The sequence below is a fragment of the Hyperoodon ampullatus genome (genome assembly GCF_949752795.1).
Source record: "Hyperoodon ampullatus genome assembly, chromosome: 1".
In the NCBI taxonomy this organism is placed as follows: domain Eukaryota; kingdom Metazoa; phylum Chordata; class Mammalia; order Artiodactyla; family Ziphiidae; genus Hyperoodon; species Hyperoodon ampullatus.
In genome coordinates, this window is record NC_136914.1 from 128,753,517 (window position 1) to 128,776,563 (window position 23,047).

The 23,047-nt window shown below is 46.6% G+C and overlaps 1 protein-coding gene across 2 annotated transcripts in view; it reads right to left on the reverse strand.

Moving 5' to 3' along the window:
• Positions 1 to 23,047, reverse strand: part of TBC1D14 (TBC1 domain family member 14) — a 90,564-nt gene that overhangs the window by 48,401 nt on the left and 19,116 nt on the right. The window contains exons 1-2 of one of the 2 annotated variants that reach the window (XM_079717140.1): positions 15,416 to 15,523; positions 6,323 to 6,443 (exon numbers count right to left, since the gene is read on the reverse strand). In XM_079717140.1, coding sequence (XP_079573266.1) covers positions 6,323 to 6,443; positions 15,416 to 15,450 — 156 coding nt within the window. In that variant the 5' untranslated portion in view covers positions 15,451 to 15,523. Of the gene's footprint in view, positions 1 to 6,322; positions 6,444 to 15,415; positions 15,524 to 23,047 lie in introns of those variants that run through there. The other variant, XM_079717139.1, reaches the window with a different exon arrangement.

Genomic DNA, 23,047 nt, shown 5'->3' on the forward strand with positions numbered 1-23,047 from the left:
ACCAGGGAAGCCCGAAGTGAATTTCTTTTAGACAGCAATCTGTCAGGACTAAGCATTCAGACACACAATTGGTATGCTCATACCATTTACATTAAGGTAAATTATTGGTATCTTTCAATTTGGGCCCACCATCTTATTTGTTTTCTATTTTTCCTTCTTCTATTTCCTCTTTCCTATCTTGATTTCAGTTCTTGGAACTTTTGAGGATTCTATTTTAACATACTGTGTTTTTCACTCTCTCTATGTGTAGTTTAGTGGTTGATCTGAGATTTACAATATATATTTTTCACAATCTAATTAGAATCAATATTTTAGCACTTCAAGTGGAATGTAGAAACTTTACCATCATATCCCCTCCTCCTTCGTGTTTTATTTGTAATATGTATTACATCCACATGTGCTGAAAACCCCATACAACATTATACTTTTTGCTGAAACCAAACATATTGAAAAGAACTCACGAAGAGAACAATGGTTTACTGTATCCATGTGGACATTTACCACTTCTGTTCCTCTTCCTTCCTGATGTTTCAAGTGTCCTTCTCGTATAATGTCCCTACTGTCTGGAAAACTTCCTTTAGTAATTTTTTTAGATCTGCTGGCAACAAATTCTCTCAGTTTTCCTTTATCTGAAAAGATCTTTATTTCACTTTCATTCCTGAAGGGCATTTTTGCTGGATATAGAATTTGGGGTTGATAGTTCTTTTCTTTCAGCACTTTAAAAATGCTGAAATCACTTCCTGCTGGCCTCCATGGTTTCTGATGGGAAAATCACAGTCAGCTTCCTTTTTCTTAATCTGTTAATATCTTATACATCTTTTACATGTGAATATAACCGAGAAGTATTACTAATTTATCTAAAGGAACCCCTCCCCCACTTCCCAATCACGGACCACAAAGCCACAACCACCTCCTGCCAAGGCTACACCAGGAACACCTCTTTAAGAAGATTTCACCCACACGACCTGACCGGAGCAGAGGCTCAAAATTTCCCAGCAAGTCACTGCTTCTCAAACCTTACGGCACATCGGATTCACCCACAGAGCCTCAACAAAAACAAAGCACCTGTCAGACTGGAAGCGAGGTATGAGAAAGAGAAGTCAAAAGCAATTCTAAAGTTTCAGGCCTGAAAAAGAAGGCTAAGGCTGTCATTTACCAAAATGGGGAAAGCTGCAAAGGTCCGACAGAGTGGAAAAGAAAATCAAGAGTTGGGACTTCCCTGGTGGCACAATGGTTAAGAATCCGCCCGCCAATGCAGAGGACACTGGTTCGAGCCCTGGTCCGGGAAGATCCCACATGCCGCGGAGCAGCTAAGCCCGTGCACCACAACTACCGAGTCTGCGCTCTACAGCCCGGGAGCCACAAGTACTGAGCCCACGTGCTGCAACTGCTGAAGCCCTCATGCCTAGAGCCCGTGCTCCGCAACAAGAGAAGCCACCGCAATGAGAAGCCCGTGCACCACAATGAAAGAGTAGCCCCCGCTCACCACAACTAGAGAAAGCCCGCGTGCAGCAACAAAGACCCAACACAGCCATAAATAAATAAATAAATAAATAAATATTTTTTTTAAAAAGAAAGAAAGAAAGTCAGAGTTTAGCTCAGTGGTTGTTAACCACGAAATGTCTATCAGACGTCCAGGTGGAGCTGTCCAGTGGGCAGCTGGCTGCCTACGTCTGGAGTTCAGGGGTGAGGGCCTGGCTGGTGGTCAGTGTAGGCATGACATTTACAGCCTGAGTCCAGCGGAGATCTCCCAGAGGCGCCCACAGATGAAGAAGCGCTCGAGAGGCATCCTAATGTTCAGAGGGCTGGAAAACTGAGGGCACCCAGCAAAGGAAACTGAAAAAGGAGGAAGAGTATGGTGACCTGGAAGCCACAGTAAGAAAGCCTCCCAAGGAGCAGAGAAGTGGACAAGGGCTGAGGGAAATAACCATTGGACCTAGCACCTGGAGGTCACCTGAAAACCAATCTCAGAGAAATGTGCTCAGTGGTACAGAAGCGTCTCAGGATGGCTGTACTCTACTTTTCCTTCACAACATTTATCACAGCTACAATTATCTGTAGAGTTATTTGTTCAAATCTTTCTTTCCCCGACCCCTGGTAAGTTCCAGTGAAGGCAGGGGCTGAATAAGTCTTTGCCCTTCATTATAATAACCAGGATTGATCCACACAGTGTCTCAAATTTGTGGAACACGTGAAAGGACCATGGAATCCAAGAAAGAAAGTTCCTCTTCATTCACAAAACAAAGGACTGTACTTCTGAGACAGCATCGCCACCCGCGCCAATCTGGCCAGAGCCCTGGTCCATACAAACTCAATGACAGGAGACCTGAAGGCAGCTATCTTCAAATACATTCTCCCCAGCTTTATTCTCAAGAGCTTCGCCAGTCCACCAGCAATTGCCAAAAGTGTACATGGCATACTTGGGCCCTTTATTTAACCTGCTGTGGGCAAAGATGGCTATTTTCCTCCTAATAGCCAGCATTCCCTTCTCACATGGCAGTGGTTCTTAAATTTTGGTGTGCATTAGAACAAATGCCTGGAGCATTGTTAAGACACAACTTGTTGTGCCCCAGCCCCAGAGTTTGTTTCAGTGTGTCTGGGGTGACAGGCCTGAGAACTTGTGTTTCTAACAAATGCCCAGGTGATGATGATGTTAGCTTGGGGACCACAATTTGAGAACCACTGGTTTAGTGTGATTCTCATAGTTATTCTTGGTCATTTTTGCTTCCCCTAGGAAAAATCATAATGCAAGCTGACAGAAAATTACTTGCATTTCAAAATTTTTATGAAATTTGAAAAGTTAACTTAAAGTATCAATAACATTGCATCATTTTTAAAATGGCAACCAAAAAAGAAGGCCCAAACCAAGAGAATGTGGCCCAGTTAGAGTGAAGTCAGCTGTGCCCCAGAGCACCCTGGGCAAACCACATACAGCACCCAGTCCACTTAATGGACCAATTTATTAACAAAAAGTCATCACAGCCACACCCGAGTACTAACTCTGGGCCACACACTGTACTAAACATTGGGCAAAAATACTTCACATAAATTATCTGTACAGGCCCATTCTGCAGATGAGGAAACAGAGAAGTCACTGGCCCAAGGTCATACGGACAAGAAGAGGGGATGCCGGAAATCAAACCCGAGCCTTCAAGTCCAAAGATCTTGGCTGGTGTTCGTACCTGAACCCTCGGCTCACCACGGGCTCCTTGAGACATGTCCACCCATCTGCTTTTGTGTTTCCAGTGCCCAGTACAAGACCTGGCCCCCAAATGGCGCAAGGTTTGCTGAACAAGAAAACTAAGGGATCTATGGAGGGCACAGGCTCACCCTCTCACACTGTGGTCCATTTCTCATTCACAGGAAACGAACAATGATACCAGCAGACACTTTCTAGCACTTGGGACATTCATAACTGCTTGGAGCACATGATGTATACTCACTCATTTAATCCTCACCACCTCGGAGGCAGGTACTATTATTCTCCTAAAGTTAAAGAGCAGGAAAATGAGGCTCAGAAGGGTTAAGGAACTTGCCCAAAGTCACACAGCCAAAGTATAGCAGAGCTGGGATCCAAACACAATAAGTCTGACTCCAGAGTCCATGCTTTTAAATCACTACGTGATGCTACCTCTCTCAAGTATAAAAAACTTCCAAAGAGAAAGGGAAAAGGAATTAGAGTTTACTAAATATCTCAATTATGCTTTAGCTCTAACTAGAGGTATTGTCACCATTTGGGATCACAAGTCTGGACACTCGGACCATAGTGATGGGCTCTCTAAAGTGGGGAGGGGAGGCTGTGTGAGCCGACACCTGTGACAGCAGCCAGCTCGAGCCTGGTGCCCAGGAGCTTCCTCTCAGGGGCAGGTCCCTGGCTCTGGATCCCTCTCAGGCCTTGCCAGCTCGGGGGAGGAGGGGACAGGGTGACAAATGAGAGGGCCAGAGACACAAAGCACGAGCAAACAGGACAGAGGCAGGATTGTATGACGCATGCAGGTACGATTACATCCTTTATTATTGATGGTTAGAGCCAGATGGTCCTCTTCTTTGCAATACTGTGTTACTACATAATTAGTTGACCTAGTCACTTCAGTTCACAAAAATCCTTTAAGTCCAAGAACATAATCCATGTTCACCTTAAAAAAAACCGGGTATGACACAGATAACAAAGAAATTCAAACATGATGCAAGTGACATTAAGAGCCATGGGAAAATCTATTTAGCATAATGGTTACTTTTTTGAGAACCGTAGATTTCTTTAAGAATTTTATAACAGCTTAGCTACTGAGTTTCCTAAGAAATGTATAGCTTAGCTCTGCATACAAACACATCATATTTTAATTGTATGCTATTTTAACAAGCCTACACAATAAGTGATTCAAATTCAAAATGTAACAGTCTATAAGAATGAATTCCAACACTGATTTACTTTGTGAGTTTCCTAGGTCCAGACAACTGCTATAAGGAACACTACACAACATTCAAAACATCTTTAATTTGACGAGACATAAAAAATGAAATATGTGCAAAGCCACCTTGTTGTCCAAGCCAGAGCCCCAGCCCGTGCTCACACACTGCACCTCTGGACCTCACATGTTTATACTCAGAGGGCCGCAATACTCTGCAGCCCCACTGCCACCACTGCGCTGAGCCAGACCCCACTGTCTCCCACCTAGACTAGTCCAAGAGCCACACTCTCGCCAGGGGGACCTCCTCACTCCCTACAAAAGTAAAACCCTTCAGGGGCTCCCCAGAGCCTCCAGGTTAGAGACAGGTTCCGCATGCATCACATCCCACCCCACAGGTCCCATGGACAGCCCCTCTCACTGCTCCCTGGGCTCACGCTGCACGAGCCGCGCAGCGCCTGCCCCTCCCTTCCTGCAGAGGCACAGCGCTGCGAGGGCCCTGGCGCCCAAATGCCTGGGGCTGAACTCCAGCTCTGCCGCTTACTAGTCGCACAAGTCACTCAGCCTGGTCTCAGGGCTTCTTTGGTAAAATGAACACAGTAACAGTGCATTCTTCATAAGGTTGTTGAGTTTTAAATGAACTAGAAACCCACGTGCTGGCTCATTTATCGCCAGGACACAGTAATCACTCAGTCCACGACCCCCATTACTATTAATTCTCTGTCACACCGTTAAACTCAGACTTCTGTGCCGCCTCGCCCGTCAGGCCCGGCCTCCCTGCCCACACGCCTATGCTGCTCCCTGCGACACCTGCACTGGAATCACCCCCTCACCAGAGGGCTGCTCTGGAGCTTGGGTGCAGTGCCATCTCTCTTAACTCCAGTGCTCACACTTAGAAGTGTTTGTTGAACAACTGTCCGTGAATACAAAACTGAGGTTGGGGGGTAAGGCTGCTGCGGGGCAGTGTCACAGCACCGGGCAAGCACCGCACTGTTAGGATGGCTGGGACTCAGGGCCAAGCAGAAGATGCAGGTGTTAACGATCAGGGCTGCCGAGGCCGCTGACATCCCCGGCCTGGCTGAGTCTGTGCTTGAGCCCCCCTTCCTGTAAAGATGAGCGCATGCCTCCAGCAGCTAGCATCACCCCCTCCACGGGGAGCGAAGTAGCCCAGTGGTGGTGAGATTCCACAGGCCTGGCCTGACCCTGAACCCCATCCCCTCCCCGCAAGATATGTGGGCAGCGTCAGCCCGCGAGGGGAGGAGGTCATACTGCAGCCTGGGTAACAGTGGCCCTAGGTTTCCTGGTCTAAGGAAGCACTGGAAGGATTAAGTCCTTCCCAAGAAACCCCTGGGATCAGAGAGGGAGAATTCTTTTTTTTTTTTTTTTTTTTTGTGGTACACGGGCCTCTCACTGTTGTGGCCTCTCCCGTTGCGGAGCACGGGCTCCGGACGCACAGGCTCAGCGGCCATGGCTCACGGGCCCAGCCGCTCCACGGCATGTGGGATCCTTCTGGACTGGGGCACGAACCCGTGTCCCCTGCATCGGCAGGCGGACTCTCAACCACTGCACCACCAGGGAAGCCCAGGGAGAATTCTTTAACATCAAACACAATTAATAAAAATTTGATAGTAAACACATTTGCAACTCTTACTGAAAAAAAAACTGATTAAATTTCATCAAGTTATAAATATCTAAAGCCCAGCTCTCTCAACTGAGCTTTCCTATGTGTGCATACAAGCTATAAGAAATGAAAAAGGTTAAAGTCATCCACATTCTGAAGACAGACTTAAATTTTAGGTACTTAGCATGCAAGTTAAAACAAAGCTTTCCAATTTCAAAGCCTCAATAATGGTCATTTCTGCATGGTTCATAAATGTATGCTGCACACATATTTCTGTGTTTTGTACCTTGTATACCTTTTGTATTTTCTTTGACTCTTTCTGGGCATTCTCTCGGAGTGGTACTTTTCCAAATAACTTCCATCCCAAGTCATTTTGTTTGTCAAGTCTTGCATTTTGTTTTCTAGCAAGCAAATTCCTATAGGAAGAAAATAAAAGGGTTAGGGAATTGTTGGGTATTTACAGAAACGCTAGGACAGCCAAATCGCTCTCTAATGAAAACAAGTAGACTTTCCTTTGAGAGAACAATGTGATGAATCACAAACTTTAATTCTGCAGACTTGATTTTCATGTAGACAAAGAATTATGAAGCAGGTGAAAAGACCTTGAACCACAGTAAGTTTTTTGTTATTCAACAATAACATGTACAAGTTCTATCATTTAGAGTAAGGAAATGTATTATAGCGTAACAAAGCATATCCAAAAAAAGTGAGCTTTGAAGTCAGACCAAACTGAATTGAAACCCTGGCTCACTCACTCACTAGCTGTGTGACTCTGACTGGTATATTAACCTCTCTGAGGGTCAGTTTCCTTATGTCTAAAAGGGTCACTATATGAATTTAAATTACAGGTACATGATCAGTGCTCAAAGGATAACAGTTGTTTTAGTACTTAAACCTCCAGCTTGGTTTAAATTATCTATAAGGTAAATCTATATTATCTATTTATAAAGAGTCTCCATGTATCATAAAAAGAAAGCCACTCATGAGATAATCACAAGGTCTTCTCTCCCAACAACATGTAAACAAACCCAGTTAACATAAATAAGTCCCAAATGGTACTACAAAATAAACTATGCTTTGGAATGCATTGTATTGGTGCATTCATTAAAAACAAATGGTTTCTAGGGATCACTGGAAAGTATAAGATGAGCGTGAAGCATCTTGCGTGCTAGAAAGAAGGTGCTCAAAGAAATATGGGGACAAGTTTCATGAAAACAGTACCCAGCTTGAAAAGGGTTCTCACTAGCTAAATCCGGAACAATGTATCATCAAAATAAATAATGGGATTATAACCCATCAAATGAAAAAGAAATCCATGAGCCCAAGTGGATATGGATACAAATACACAAATAGAGGAGGAAGGAAAACTCTCAGAATGCCCCCGAATAAGTAGAGAAAGATTGATGGGGTTAGGAATTAATCAATGGATGCTGAAACTAGTAGGTGAAAGTTGGATGAAGAAAAGGAATTTTACATAGTTTGAAAGTATCTCCCACAAATTACTTGTAATTACAAAGGCAAAAATAGTTAACTTTACAGTCGAGAAACCTCATTAGCCAAGTGATCAAAGCTGGCATCCCCAATGTCAGAATGGACAGCACATGCCACCTGCTCTGATGCTGAGAACAACACACCATGTCGATGGCAGTTACCAAAAATGCATCACCTGAATATAACCATGAGGAAATGCAGACACACCCAAACTGAGGGACAGCCTATGAAATAATGAATCTGACTCTAAAAATGTCAGTGTCACATGTGGACAAAACAATAGTGCCTGTCATTTTTGTAAACAAAGAATGTTGCAGCCATCCAGACATCAGCCACTGTAGCCACCTCAACGGTGCGCCCGAGGGGATTCTGGATGGAGAAAAACTGGAATACTGGCCCTAGATAGTGAAGATGCATACCAAAGGAATAATTTCAATCAGCCCAGACTCTTACATCTTCCCATACAATCGTTAACTTGAGATGTCTGTTTTTTGTGATTAGCAGTAATCTTTTGATGTTCAACTGCATAGTTTTTTGTTTTTTGCTTTTTTCAGCAAAAACTCCTATATATCCTGGCTCCTTGCTTATCTCTTTGGAACAGTCCCTCAGAGCTATCTGAGAGGCTGCCTTCCTGGGCTATAGTCCTCAGAAAGGCCACCAAATAAAACATAATTCTCAACTTTTAGGTTGTGCATTTTTTTTTCAGTCGACAAATAAAGGCTGAAGAATTGTTCCAGATTAAAAGGAGGCTAAAGAGACCTGACAATTAAATGCAGTAGGTGGATCCTGTACCACATCCTGGACCATGGGCCCAAAACGGTATGAAGAAGACTATTGGGACAACGGACGCAATTTGAACATAGAGTATAGAGGAGAACAGCATTGGGTTAATATTAAATTTCCTGATCTTCATAACTGTACTACAGTTACAGAAGAGAATGCGCTTGTTCTTTGGAAACATACTGACATACTTAGGGGTAAAGAGGCATGATACCTCCAAATGTTCTTCTAATGCTTCCTCAAAATTCTTATACACTTGGGCTTCCCTGGTGGAGCAGTGGTTGAGAGTCCGCCTGCTGATGCAGGGGACACGGGTTCGTGCCCCGGTCTGGGAGGGTCCCACGTGCCACGGAGCGGCTGGGCCCGTGAGCCATGGCTGCTGAGACTGTGCGTCCGGAGCCTGTGCTCTGCAACGGGAGAGGCCACAGCAGTGAGAGGCCTGCGTACCGCAAAAAAAAAAAAAAAAAAAAATTCTTATACATTTACAGAGAATAGATACCACACTCACAGAATGAATAAAACAATGGAGTAAAATGTAAATGGCTAGTGAATCTGGGTAAAGGACAAGGACATAAGGGAGTTCCTTGTATTTTTCTTGCAAAGTCTCAGTAAATTCGAAATTATATTAAAAAAAAGTTATTATACAAAAACTTTCAAACAAGGTTTCTTTGTATTCTTCCTTGTTTTTCTGTTGTGGTTATAATAGAACCTATTTCAGAAATGGTTTCATACCCCAAGGCAATTTCTATTTACATTAGTAAGAAATGAAGTTTGAGGTGTCTCCAGGCCCAACCTGTTTAACATCTAAGATTCAGCCAGCCGTGAAAGACCTACGCAATTAAAACCAAGCTAAAACCTCAGCCACCCAGAACGGTTCTAAGAATTGGGGCATCCAGAGCCTGGATTCACTAACGGCTAACATTTTGCTAAAGAGGAGTTGCCTCTGAGGAAGGGAACTGGGTGCAGGGACAAAAGGTGAGGAAACCAAACGCACCCAGAAAGGGGAGGAGCCAGGAGTGAGAGGTAGGCCTCCCAAAGGACCCTGACCTTACTCTGGAGGGACATGAGTTGCTGAGGGTCTAGAGGGGTAACAGTAGAGAACCGCTCAGAAGGGACTGGGTATGGGGAAACTCAAAAGAAGCCTGGGCTTTGTGATCTGGGAGGCTGGGTGTAAACGGTCACGCTATTCGCTGAGACCGACCAGCAGGAAGTGAACCAAGGGGAACAGAAACCTTGGTTTCTCTGCCCACTGCTAAGGCTACATAAGTTCACACAAATGTAGTGCAGATAAAGTTTATCAAAATTCAAAGTTGTGGGACTTCCCTGGTGGTCCAGTGGTTAAGACTCCGCACTTCCAGTGCAGGGGGCGTGGGTTCGATCCCTGCTTGGGGAACTAAGATCCCACATGCCGTGTGGCGAGGCCAAAAAAATCAGAGTTGCAGAATTATTTTTAGCATAAGAGCTTAAGCTATACATAATAGGCCATGACTTTTGAAAGGTCTGTAAAAGGTATCTTTGGATGTATTATTTTTTGTGAAGTTGAAGTACCACACGTACCAGGAGCTCTGAGCAGAAAGGAATCCCTCCCTAGCTTCAGCTGTTGTACCACCTGCAGCCCTGGTGCAGGCACAGGGAGCGGGGAAGCCCAGCCAGAAAACGGTTCCAGCCCCCGGCTCCCCTTCCAGGTCGAGGGTCGTGGGGAGCCTGGCACGGAGCTGGCTGCTGGGCCCAGGAGCCAGGTGGCCCCAAGGACCTGCCTCTGCCCATCACACGACCCAACCCCACTCCAGGGGTCAGGTGCAGTGCGAGAACACGGGTGGCGGGCCGAGCCGTCCCTTCGGACCTGTGCTGCCTTCCTGACTGGATCTCAGAGGAGCCCTCAGGGACGCCTGCAAGTGGGGAGGCTCCTCCCCAGTCCAGGAGGGCCCAGAGGGAAGACGCATCTGTGGACCCCTCAGGAGGTCCCCACATGAGCTGTGTGACCATAGCGTCAGCCCAAGCCTGGCCCTCAGATGCCTAAGAGCGCTCTCGTGCTCCTGGAGAAGGCAGTGGTCACAGCCGCCGTCCCTGACACTTCACCAGGTGGCAGAACACGGGGGCTGTGTGATTGAAGCTTCCTCTAGCAAGTCCTCACTTACTAAACTCAGGTTGCTCTGCAAAGCCTTCCCTGTCTGCCTGCCACCAGCCCAGCCCCCAGGCCTGGGCTCCCACACCAGCTGTTTCTAGAGCACTCACCAAGTTATTCTGTGTCTGTTGGCAGTACTCTGTCTGCTCCCCTCTCCACACACCTTTCCCCTGGGGTGGGGTGGCCCAGGCAGCAGGGCAGAGTCATCTCTGCATCCCCAGCGCTCTATCGAGCATGTGTCTGCTGGCAAATGGAGCAGCCAGCATAGGTGTCTGCAGGGGACGCGAGTAGGCAGGGTGGGAGCCGCCCCAAGGCCAGCGGGGGCCACCTCCAAGGGTGGGGCACATGCATGGGCACCCTCAAGGCAGGGCTCAAGGCAAGAGAGACGTATCTGGACAAATCAAAGCCCAGGACTGAGAATTATGCAGAGGTAGCCTCTGAGCAGGGGTAGGAGTCCCCCTGGAAAGGAGGGGCAGTGGAAGGCGGGGGGGCTGGGAGAGGTCAGGGCAGGGGGTGGCAGAGGAGAGCACCACAAGCTGGCTCCTAGGGGGAAGGCAGCCAGCGGGGGGTGACGGCTCCAGGGGAGCACCTGAGCACCGTGCCAAGGAGGCGATGAGAACCGGGCATCCCATTAAAGTCCCTTCGGTGTGAGGGCTAAAATCCTTCGCCATAAGGAAAGCAAGCACTTCCTCTATTGGCCACGCTAGGGACCTCAGCTGATGGTCTCGATTCGGTCTCTGACTGAAGGGCAAAAACAACACGGAAGTGGAGGAGACTCTTACCTGCACCTGAAGGGAATCAGACCACCAAGGACTAATAAAGAACCCGTGCCGTTCCCGGATACGTCCCCCCCTCCAATCCACAGGGCACAGTGACAATCTTACCAAGACTGTCCGCATGGAGGTTCCCTGAGAGCCACCCAGGACTCCAGATGATGAATCCTGCCCCGCCTACCCGCACACATGCAGACACAAGCACACCAACCTGGCACCCCTCACCCCACCTACCTACACACCACACACACACAGACACACACACACACACACACACACACAGACACGAGCGCGCGCATGCGCGGGAGAGGGCATGGCTTAACTCCTCACTAGCCCCCTTCTTCCAAGAGGCCACTCAAATCCACTCAAATCTACCCTCCTCACAGCTGGCAGCGGAAGCACCTGAAGACTCTTCTGAAGACAGAGGACAAGCACGTCTCCCAAGAGGCTGACCGTGGCGTCTAAGCCTCCACCAGCCCTGCCCCAGAAGCACCCCCTACAGGCAGGGGGCCAGAGTGGAGATGTCTCTCAACAACCCACCAGGCCTCATTCATTCAACGAATACTCTCTGAGGGCCTCAACTATACTGAACAACAGAAAAGGCAGCCTTATGTGCTTAGAAACCTTCGGCCTCTCCTCAGGCTAACGGCAAACCGCTCGGCCCGAAGGCTATGGTCTGGCCGCCCCCTCGGGCCCGGGCCTTAAAGGGCCTGTGGTCCCGCGTGTGCTCGCCCCACCCTTTCCCCAGCTGTCCTCGGGCACGGCTCCGTGACCCAACAAACCCTGGGCGCCTGCAGAACTCCAACGCCATCTCTTCACACAGCGGCCAGGGCCGTCTCTTGAAAGCACGGATGGACCACGCAGCCCCGGCCCCAAATCCCTTCAGTGGCTTCCAGCTGCTCGTGGCACCGTCACACATGCTGTTCCCTCTGCCCTCAAAGTGCTCTTGAAAGAGAAGCCAGGAGTGCCTGCCTCACGGGGGGTCGTGAGGATTAAACGAGGCACTGGACCCCGCAGGCCGCGCGCAGGTACTTGCACACACACTTGGCCACCGAAATTCCGCTTGGGGACTGAGCGCTGGCAAGCATGGAGTGACTGTCCCCAGGCTCAACGCCCTTCAGCCAAGCCAGCCCTCTGCACCTGAAGGCAAGGCTTCAAGAACTGCGGGCTGAAGGAAGGTGACCTAGGAGGCTCCGGCTCCACCTCATGAAACACACTTTGGTGCTGTCAACGGTTAAGCCACATCCAACTGCAAGGGAAGAGCCTCATCCTGAAAGCCTGAGGGAGGCAAGAAAAAGGAGCCAGGGTCTCCCCCGGCATCTATCCCAGGGCTTTCTGCAAAATATTTGTTCCTGTCTCAATACGCACCAACTCAGAGGACAAGATATGGGACACCGATGACAAAGTAGTGTTCAACATAACAGTGCGTCAGGTCCTGCCAGCTCCCCCGTGAGGCTGGACGTACACAGGAACCGTGGATGCCATGCTGCAAGAAACTAGTGCCATCAGATTTAGGAGCAAGCTTGCTTATTGACATTTAACTGGGACGAGATGGACCTGTAGGATCCCAGTCCTCACCAGGAAGAGTCAGGTATGAGCCTGCTCAGATCCTGACCACACCTTCCCTTTTCTCAACCTCCTCTGCACTCTAAGTCACCAGGATCCTTACTGCTGCAGGCTTGTCCCCTGTGCCCCACTGACAGGAGGTACAGAGAAGGCTGACATCCGAAGAGGCAAAAGGCGGCGGAGTGTGAGTGGGGAAAACAACACCTGGAGACTTGAACACCCCTCACCTTCTGAGGAAAGGTTTGGGCCTGCGCTGACCAACACCAGAGCCACTAGCCACATGTGGCCACTGAGCACTTGAAGTGGGCACATGTTGAAATGATGTATTGGCTTAAAAAAGATTTTCTTTCAAGTGTCACAAAAAGACTGAAACAACCCAAGGGTTCATGATCTATTCATAGGCAGGCTTAAAGGATCAGGGGAGCCTTGAAGCTTATACAATTTGGGGACTCCTCTTTAAAGAAAAAAAACTAATTAGGTACACAAAATTGTACCTAATTAGGTACAAGTGAGGGGTCCTGAAGGTTAAGTATCATTAATGTTGTCATAAACCCAATTCTAGGTCTTTGGCCTCTGAAACCTGGGACGAGTGACGCAGTGGCTGCCGGTGCTCACAGGTAATGAAACTCCAACTTATGTCCAACGTTCCATGTCTCTGTTTTTAGACAAGCAATCGTAGAGCCAAAAAACCAATACCCTTTCTTCATAGGTGTTGTGAGGCTGAGGTTGTTACCCTCACCTCCACCTCGCACGAACTTAACTTTCCCAAGTTACTGAAGCCAAAAGAAGGCGATTCCAGGAGCAATTAAAAATGCTCCCTGACAGGGCTTCCCTGGTGGCGCAGTGGTTGAGAGTCCGCCTGCCGATGCAGGGGATGCGGGTTCGTGCCCTGGTCCGGGAAGATCCCACATGTCGCGGAGCGGCTGGTCCTGTGAGCCATGGCCGCTGAGCGTGCACGTCCGGAGCCTGTGCTCAGCAACGGGAGAGGCCACAACAGTGAGAGGCCCGCGTACCGCAAAAAAAAAAAAAAAAAAAAAAAAAGTGCTCACTGACAAGATTATGAGGGGTTAGACCTGGGTCCCTGTGGTCGAGAACATCAAGGCGTTGTGAGTGCACTGATAGCAGTGCGGGCCCTCCAGCGGGCACTCAAGTACATTCCTAGATACTATTGACCTGTGATTTTGTCGTCACCAGAATGTAAAGTCCACGAGGGTGAATGCTGTCTCTTCTATTTACTGTGGTGCCTCTAGTGTCTGGAACAGTTCCTGGCATATAGGAAAAGACTCAAACTTACTGAATGTATGCTTTTTTCAGGGAATTTTCATAAAGATTACATGAGAATTATCCCCGCCCATTTAAAATAGGAGAAGCTAGGATTCGGAGAGGTTGAGGAGTCCTGCCCAGAAAGACACAGCTAAACGGCGCAGAGCGAGGCTGCTCCCTGACAGGTGTGGAGTCAGGGCTGTCCCAGAAGACGGAGGACAGCTGGGATGGAAGGACGCAATCCTCCCTGACCTGGTGGAGCAGGTTCCACAAGCCAGCGGCGCTCCTCAGGGGTTTCTCAAAACTTCTCAGAGTCTTAAGAAATAAACCTCTAAAGTCCTCCTCCTTCAAGACAATGTACGCTTGAACTCCCGTTTGTAATTCAGTAATTACTTGGGGCCTCTTGCCCTCTCCCTCCTGTCTCATTAACAAACTGTCAGCAAATCCTGCTTCCAAAGCAATCAGAAACAAGCAGAAACGCGTAGCATTCAGCTGCCCCGAGAACTCCCTGGCCCAGATGGGTATCTTCTCCACCACTTCCTGCATCACAGATCACCTGTCAGGCACTGGTCCTGCACCAGGCACTTCCAGTGTATCTTATGTGTGAAACAACCCCACCAGAAAGGTATTAGAGTTACTACCACACAGACAGGACACAGGCTTGATGAGGTTAAGCAATTTGCTGCTCAAGGGACATATCAATCGTGACGCTCATCTGAGGTAGAGAAGGGAAAAATCTCCACTGATTGCACTAAAGCTCCACCTCACAGGTATTCTTTCCAGATGTCCACCCCTCAAAAACTGACATGCTCCACTGCCACATATACTTACGCTGCGCCTCTGACTCCGCTCTGAAAACGCAAGGGGAAGAGGCTAGCCCACTTCAACTGCCACAGAAACACCAAAGATAAAACAGCATTCTGCAAAGCAAACCTCCTGTGTGATAAAATTCTCCCTCCCCTGTGGGAAATAGGAAGTGAGTAAGAAAGACACGGAGGCGTTATTACTGAGATCAAAATCACTGTGCCAAAAATTCCTAGTTCCACACACAACTAAAAGTACCCGGAGTCTCTCCTCTTTCAGAAAATGTTACCCAAGTAGCATCTGACGCTAACATTTAACCCCCTAAAAACAGTGACAACACGCAAGGGAGGGGGGCGCGGGCAGTGAGCATGGATGTAAACACAGGACCGAGAACTCAGGCACACACACAGCAGACCCTTGCTGGATCAGACCCATTTTAAACTGAGGAATATCCAAGGAAACAACTCTGCCCCATGGTGGGGTGGGCGGGCTAAATCATGTTAAATCCTCCATAACGTGGTAGAAACCTTTCTCCAGTTAAGTCTCCAATTACAAAAGCAAGAAAGGCAAGACCGCAACCACAAACCTGTCCATTAACAGGAGCGCCGGGGAGCAGGCCATCACTTCTACGGTAAGCACACGGGTCTGCAAGGCCAGCCACAGAGGCGCTGACCCTCCCCTGGAAACATTCCTGCCCAGCTGGAGCCACAGTCCCAGGAAGCACCATGGGCGCCCTTCCGAGACCTGCTCCACACCGTCTGGAAGGCTGAGGCATGCAGGGCGGAGCGGACCAGCTGGAAAGGCAGGCAGTGCGGGTAGGCAGGGCTCTGACTCCTAACTAATCACAGGGAGGGAGGGTGCGGGCAGTCTGGGAAGCAAAGCTGAGTGACCGCGTTCCTGGGCCTCAGCAAAGCTCTGCTCTCGCATCTCAGCACCCTGCCGAGACCCAGAGCCACACCACGCCAGGATAGGCGAACGACCACCAAACCCACGGGCACTGCTGACCGAGAAGCAAGGCAAAATGTATCTGGAACCACTTTGAGCTACTCCTTTGGGCCAGACCCTGCACTTTGTGAAGAAGCAACCAGGTATTTAGGTGAGTCACAAACACGGTCACATAAATCTCTGTCCAAATACCTGCATTAGAACCATCACTAGGGGATTCTCCCTCCATGACTTCAAGTAGGGTTCAAAAATTTTAAAGGACAAGATCTAACTAACAACTCCAAGGTCTATGGAACTGATCTATTCTAAATCCACAAGAAGATACTACAGGTTGGCTGGCCCTTGGGGCAACATCGTTCAATCATGTGTCAACAATTAGCCCATGGTAATACAATCCTCCAGGCGCCTGGCCAGGGTCCTCTTTCTAATAATTGGCTCCACCGTCCCTTTAAAAAAAAAAAAAAAATCTGTCGGCATGTCTGCAACGTTTGAAACTACACAAAAAAAGTCTGACTGGAGACAGTCATTAGATGGACATCTCTGGCAAGAGGAGGTGGTGAGGACCAAAGAGGGAAATTTTACTTTTACATTACAAGTATCTGTACTGTTTTTTTAAAAAATCAAATGTTTGCAACTAAAAAGAAAAGACAATCAAATATGGGAGATAATAGGGCACAAGAGTGGTACTGAGCACCTAGTCTGTGCCAGGCCCTGAGACCAGTGAACAAAACCAACAAAAGTCCTGCCCCAGTGTAGCTGACACTAACGAACATACTCTAACAATGCGGGGGACCCCAGAGTGGGGTGTCTGGACCAGAGGCAGCACTATCTGGGAGCTGGCTAGAAATACAAATTCTTGAGCCCCATCCCGACCTACTGAATCAGAAACTCTGGGGTAGAGCCCAGCAACCTCTGTGTAACGAGCCCTCCAGGTGGCTCTGATGCTGCTCAAGTTTGAGAAGCACTGTTCTGGACTATGTTTATACGCTTAAAATTCCTGCTATCCTACTTAAAACTTCTGGTCAAATTCCTCACTGCCCAAGGAGTCAAACTGACCTTTTTTGGTCTGGCACATCAGCAGCTCAGGGTGAGCGCAGAGTAATCATTCACAAAGTGACCACAACAACAGATTGTCATCCACCCCCAACACACAGCCCCCTTTCTTCGGGTTCATCTTCGGTCTTCTCAGGATGCTTTGTTTTCTCCTACACTACAGAAAAACCTACAGCTTCATGTGCCTACATCCTTCCAAATTTTTCCTCAACCTGTGGTATTCATGTTTTATAATTATACCTCAGCAAAAAATTTCCAAAAATATCCATAATTTTAAAACTCACAGAGAAAACTCAGGTCCAGATGGTCTCGCTGGTGAATTCTTCCAAACATTTAAGGAAGAAACACACAAACTCTTCCAGAGAACAAACCTTTTAATCCCCACACACCCCCTCCCCAAAGCAAATTTATTAGGTCACTCAATGGATACATTTATAGGTATTATTCACCAAGAAAAAAACCAGGACTTTCTGATGCTCCTTCAAGGATCATTTGACATGGAGTGTGTGTATGTGTGCACGCACACACGCGCACGTGTGTGTGTGCACGCACGTGTGTGTGTACACTTTAAAAAATTCCCATGAAAGCTTTTTATTATTTTTTAAAATTCATATACAATAAAACTGACTTTTTGGTGTACAGGTCTATGAGTTTTAACACACTGGTCAGTTCGTTTAACCACCAGAGAAAAATCTTACAGAAACTCTTTGAGAAAACAGAAGGAAGAACATTCCTCAACCCATTTTATAAGGTCAGCATAATCTTGATACCAAAACTTGTCAAGGACATTATAAGAAAGGCAAATTACAGGCTACACTCTTATGAATACAGAAAAAACTTTTTAAAACACAAAATATTAGCATATCAAATCCAATAACAGATATAAAGGATGATCTATCAAGAACAAGTTGGGATTATTCTAAGAATGCAAAGTTAGCTTACTTAACATTAGAAAAATATGTTATTCACCACATAAACAAAATAAAGGAGAAAACACATATAACCATCAATAGATGCAGGAAAAAAGCATTTGATAAATGCAATATATTCATGATTTTTTTAAATCATAAAACTAGGAATAAAAGGGAACTTCCTTAATCTGGTAAAAATATTTATTATAAAGTAAGATATCTGATAAAAGGTATCTTACCACAAAAATCACACTTAATGAGGAAATGGTGAAAGCTTTCCCAGAGACCAGCACCACACAAGGCTTTCTGCCAGCACCACTTCAATTTAGCACTGTATGGGAGTTCCTAGTCATGCAATAAGGCAAGAAAACTAAATAAAATGTATAAGAATTGGAAAGAAACAAAACTCATCCACAGACAGCATGATTTTCTACAGAGAAAACCCGAAAGAATCCACAGATGAACTATCAGAACAACTGAATTTAGCAAGATCATGGGATTCAAGGTCTACACACAAAAATTAACTCCACTTCCAACTAACGTTTATAAAATGACATTTTAAAAACCATCAAAAAATAACAAATATCCTGGAATAAATTTAATGAAAGAAACACAGGACCTTTACATAAAAAAAACTATAAAGTACTGTGGAGAAATTTTTAAAAACCTAAATAAGTGGAAGGACATACCATATTCAGAGATCAGATGTCTTCATATAGTAAAAAATGACCAACAGATTCAATGTATCCCAAACAAAATCACAGCAGAATTTTTGTGGTTAATTGCCAAATTGATTTTAACATTTATATGGAAATGACAAGGACCTAGAATAACCAAAACAATGTTAAAGAAGAACAACGTAGGAGGGCTTACACTATAGATAATAAGCCTTATTATACAGTCATAGTAATTAAAAGAATATTAGTGAGCGGACAAATAGATGATGGAACATATACAGTCACCTGATTTATTTCAAAGGCTCAGTGGGATGGATAATCTTTACAATAAATAAACATCAACCACTCACTACCTCACACTATAACAGAAAATTAATTCCGACAGATCATGGATCTAGTTTGTAATGGCAAAACAAAGCTTCTAGAAGATAACACAGAATTTCTTAAACAACACAAAAGGCACTAACCATAAAAATAAAAATTCTATAAAGCAGAATTCATTACCATTAAGAACTTTTGTTAGTTAAGAAAACAAAAGTTAAAAACATTAAGAGAATAAAAACATACGCCATAGTGCAGGAGAAGATACTGCAATACGTATGTCTCACAAAGGACTCTCCTCCTGAATACAAAAAGTATACCTACAAATCAGTAAGACAACCCCAGATAGGCAGGTCACAAAGGAAGTTGCCAAATGGTCAATATGATATAAAAAAGTGCATCAAATCATTAGTCATCAGAGCAATGTAAATTAAAACCAAATACCCTTACCCTATTACCAGAATGGCAAAACAAAAAACAAAAAAAACAGAAAATTGAAAATTGCTAGTCCAAGTATATACTGGTACGACCACACTGGAAAACCACTTAGCAGTGTCCACTAAAGCAGACCCAGCAATTCCACCTGAGGTATATGTGCACCAAAAGACATTATGATTAGCATTCTCCCCAGTGGTCAAAAGCGGAACAAACCAAACATCCATCCATAGGAGAACATAAAGAGATATATTTGTTCAACTGAAAACTATACAGAATGAAAGAAAACAAATACTGCTGCCACACAATGACCACCTGGGTGAACCTCAGACAAAGTTGAGCAAAGAAAGGCAGATGCAAAAGTATATGCTGGGACCTAGAGATTGTCATACAGAGTGAAATAAGTCAGAAAGAGAAAAATAAATACCGTATGCTAACATATATATATGGAATCTAAAAAAAAAAAAATACATGGTTCTAAACAACCTAGGGGCAGGACAGGGATAAAGACACAGACGTACAGAATAGACTTGAGGACATGGGGAGGGGGAAGGGTTAGGTGGGATGAAGTGAGAGAGTGGCATGGACATATATACACTACCAAATGTAAAATAGCTAGCCAGTGGGAAGCAGCTGCATAGCACAGGGAGATTAGCTCGGTGCTTTGTGAGCACCTAGAGGGGTGGGATAGGGAGGGTGGGAGGGAGGAGCAAGAGGGAGGAGATATGGGGACATACGTATATGTATAGCTGATTCACTTTGTTATAAAGCAGAAACTAACATACCATTGTAAAGCAATTATACTCCAATAAAGATGTTTAAAAAAAAAGTATATACTGTATGACTCCATTTACCTAACATCCAAAAAAAGCAAAACTCATCCAGGGAGATGGAAGTCAAAACAATGGGTGCCCCTGGGGAGTGAGGTGCTGACCAGGAAGGGGTGTGACTGGGGGCACTGGGGATACTCTCCAGGGCGCACACAAGAGAGGGCTCACATTGTCCATGTTCAACAAACACTAACAGCTCCAGTCACTCTCTTCTGGAGCCTTCTGGGCTGATGGGCCTCCCTCCTCCCGAGTCCCTCCTCTGTGCCCCCGAGAGCACTTTTACATTGATTTTACATTGATGTCTGACAGAGAGCTGGGGACTGTATGTTAGTTATTTATGCATCACCTCCCACTACATGGGGAGGGGTCCTTCTTGGTCTTTGTACTTCCAAGGCCGGGCATAAAACCTGCTGGACTGGGCTTCCCTGGTGGCGCAGTGGTTGAGAATCTGCCTGCCAGTGCAGGGGACATGGGTTCGAGCCCTGGTCCGGGAAGATCCCACATGCCGCGGAGCAACTGGGCCTGTGAGCCACAACTACTGAGCCTGCACGTCTGGAGCTTGTGCTCCGCAACGAGAGGCTGCGATAGTGAGAGGCCCGCGCACCGCGATGAAGAATGGCCTCCACTTGCCGCAACTAGAGAAAGCCCTCACACAGAAACGAAGACCCAACACAGCCATAAATAAATTAATTAATTAAAAAAAAGAAAACCTGCTGGATTTGCTGCATTAACAGGTAGTTCATTAACTAACCCTGAAACGCACTCCTGCCTGTGCGCCTCTCACTGATAAGCCAGAGTGGAGTGCAAAACAAAACCCAGCGTTCTCCTGCGTCACGACCTCCTTGAAATCTCCTTCAAACACTCCCAACATCTAAATACAGGAAATAAAAATTAAATAGAGATGCCTTCTCTAACACCAGCTTAGGTTTTTACAAGGAGAGAAAGAGAAGACAGGGTGAAAATGCCTATGTAACGTAGTACAGAACGTTGCTAAGGAAAAAAATACAAGTTTATTCTTAATCTCCGACGTAATACTAAAGAAAAGAGGAAAAGCAGAGTTGCTAGTCAGTAACAGTCTGTAAGCATCACAAGTCATGAGTGGTCTGGGGACCGCAGCGACAAGTTGAGAGAAGGGATGAAATGGCCATGTTCTTTCAAATTTAGGGAACATAAGGAATAAGATCTGCCCTGAGGCGGAAAGAGCAAACACAGGATTCAGCGTCAAGCAGATGTGGCCTCAGATCCCAGCTTCACAACAAGCTGCCTGACTTTGGGTAAGAAATGAACCCCTCAGTTTTCTCAGTGGAGCAGAGGCACCACCACTCAGTTACCTGGTTTGTGACTGTTAAGTGTGCTTATCAGTAACACTAAAAGCATTCATTCATTATACAGGGCCAAGCATCTCATCTCATTTCATCCTGACCCGCGTCATACATGTTATTCTTTTCATTCGACAAGTACACATTGAGCACTGATCATGTCCGAGGCTGTGACAAGTTCAGGGAATACAATCGATGACAACCAGAGACACAGGTCCCCATCCCCGATGGGCTTACGTGTGATTTTCAAGACGAGGAAATTCAGAGACATAACCTTGCCTAAGGTCATGCAGTAAACCAAAAGGCTTGGATTTGGACTTAAGTCCCCAGTATTTTCCCCTGGTGGTTCTCAATCCTGGCTGCAAACTAGAGTCACCTGGGGAGCTTTTGCAAAAATCCTAATGCCCAGCTCTCACCCCAAACCAATTAAAACTGATCTCTGAGGGCAGGGCCTGGACACTTTTTGTTTGTTTGTTTGTTAAGTTTCCCGAACAATTCTATTGTGCTGCAAGGGCTGAGAACTTTGCTCCTTAGCTAATAAATGTTCCCTTCCCATTCTATCTCGTTTCTTTAACTGATGCTTTAATCTACACATACAAATTTAAGATTAACTCCTTTCCAGCAGTTTCCATGAAGAGTGAATTACTTTTAGATTTTGCTTTAAACGATTCCAACAGTTCTACTCACTAAAGTAAAACCAAACTGTGAACACCTGCCTTACAATGTAAACTTTTCTAGTATCTTCCAGTCTCCTCTGTTTCCACTGACCAGGCTACCTGGTCAGGTAGCTCTGGAGCTCACCTGGTGTGCCCTCTCCGTCCACTGCAGCATATCCAGGCCATGTCCCCCGGATTTGCTGGAACCCAGCAGATCCCTATCTCTTCTCAGGTGGGAAACGCTTAGCCCAGAGCGTACACAAAGCAGGCCCTGCCCGTGGGCATTAAACAAACCAGTCTCTTACATGTGGCTCCAGGGACGAGAGTCCATACTGTGCAAGTGAACAGAACCAAGCCATGTTCTAATGTTCCAGGGCCAGTCAAGAACATTGACTGGACATCAGTTGGGCATCAGGGATGACAAAGACCCAGGCCCTGTCCCTGAGAGGCTCACAGTAAGAGCAAGACACAGAACAAAACTAGACTAAGCGAGGCTGCAGGAACAGAGAGCAGCGTGCCAGGAGGAGGCTGCCCCTGCCCTGGCCACACTGGGAAGGCTTCACAGAAGAAGTATCAGCTGTGCCGGGCTGTAAAGCTGTGCAGAAATCGGCCAAGGGAACACAGAGCAGAGGGAAAGAGAGAATCTCAGGTAAAGGCAGGGCAGTGTGAACCAGCAATGCTGGGCTCAGAGCATTCAGTCCCATGAGCCAGAGCAAGGGCCCAGGCGAAGCAGAGGAGGACACCAAAGGCATCTCTGCATTCTGTAGCCCGTAGGACCTGGAAGGACAAATCCTCCTAAACTTCAATTTACAGTAACCTGAGGCCAGAGCTACAAGCAATTCTAACAGTCCATCAGCTCTCACTGAGTTTCCTCATTCATAAAACAGAGGCTGGACTTTCACTGCCAGTAAACTTGCACCAAGGACAGAGGGCTCCCGGAGGTTTGCCGTCATCACCTCACGAGAGGGCAGATCAGAGCTGACCGGGGTCAGGACTGTGGTCAGGAAGCAAGAAGCACTCTGGGAGTCTGTCCCAGGGAATCATCTGAAATGCACACAATGCACACTGAGG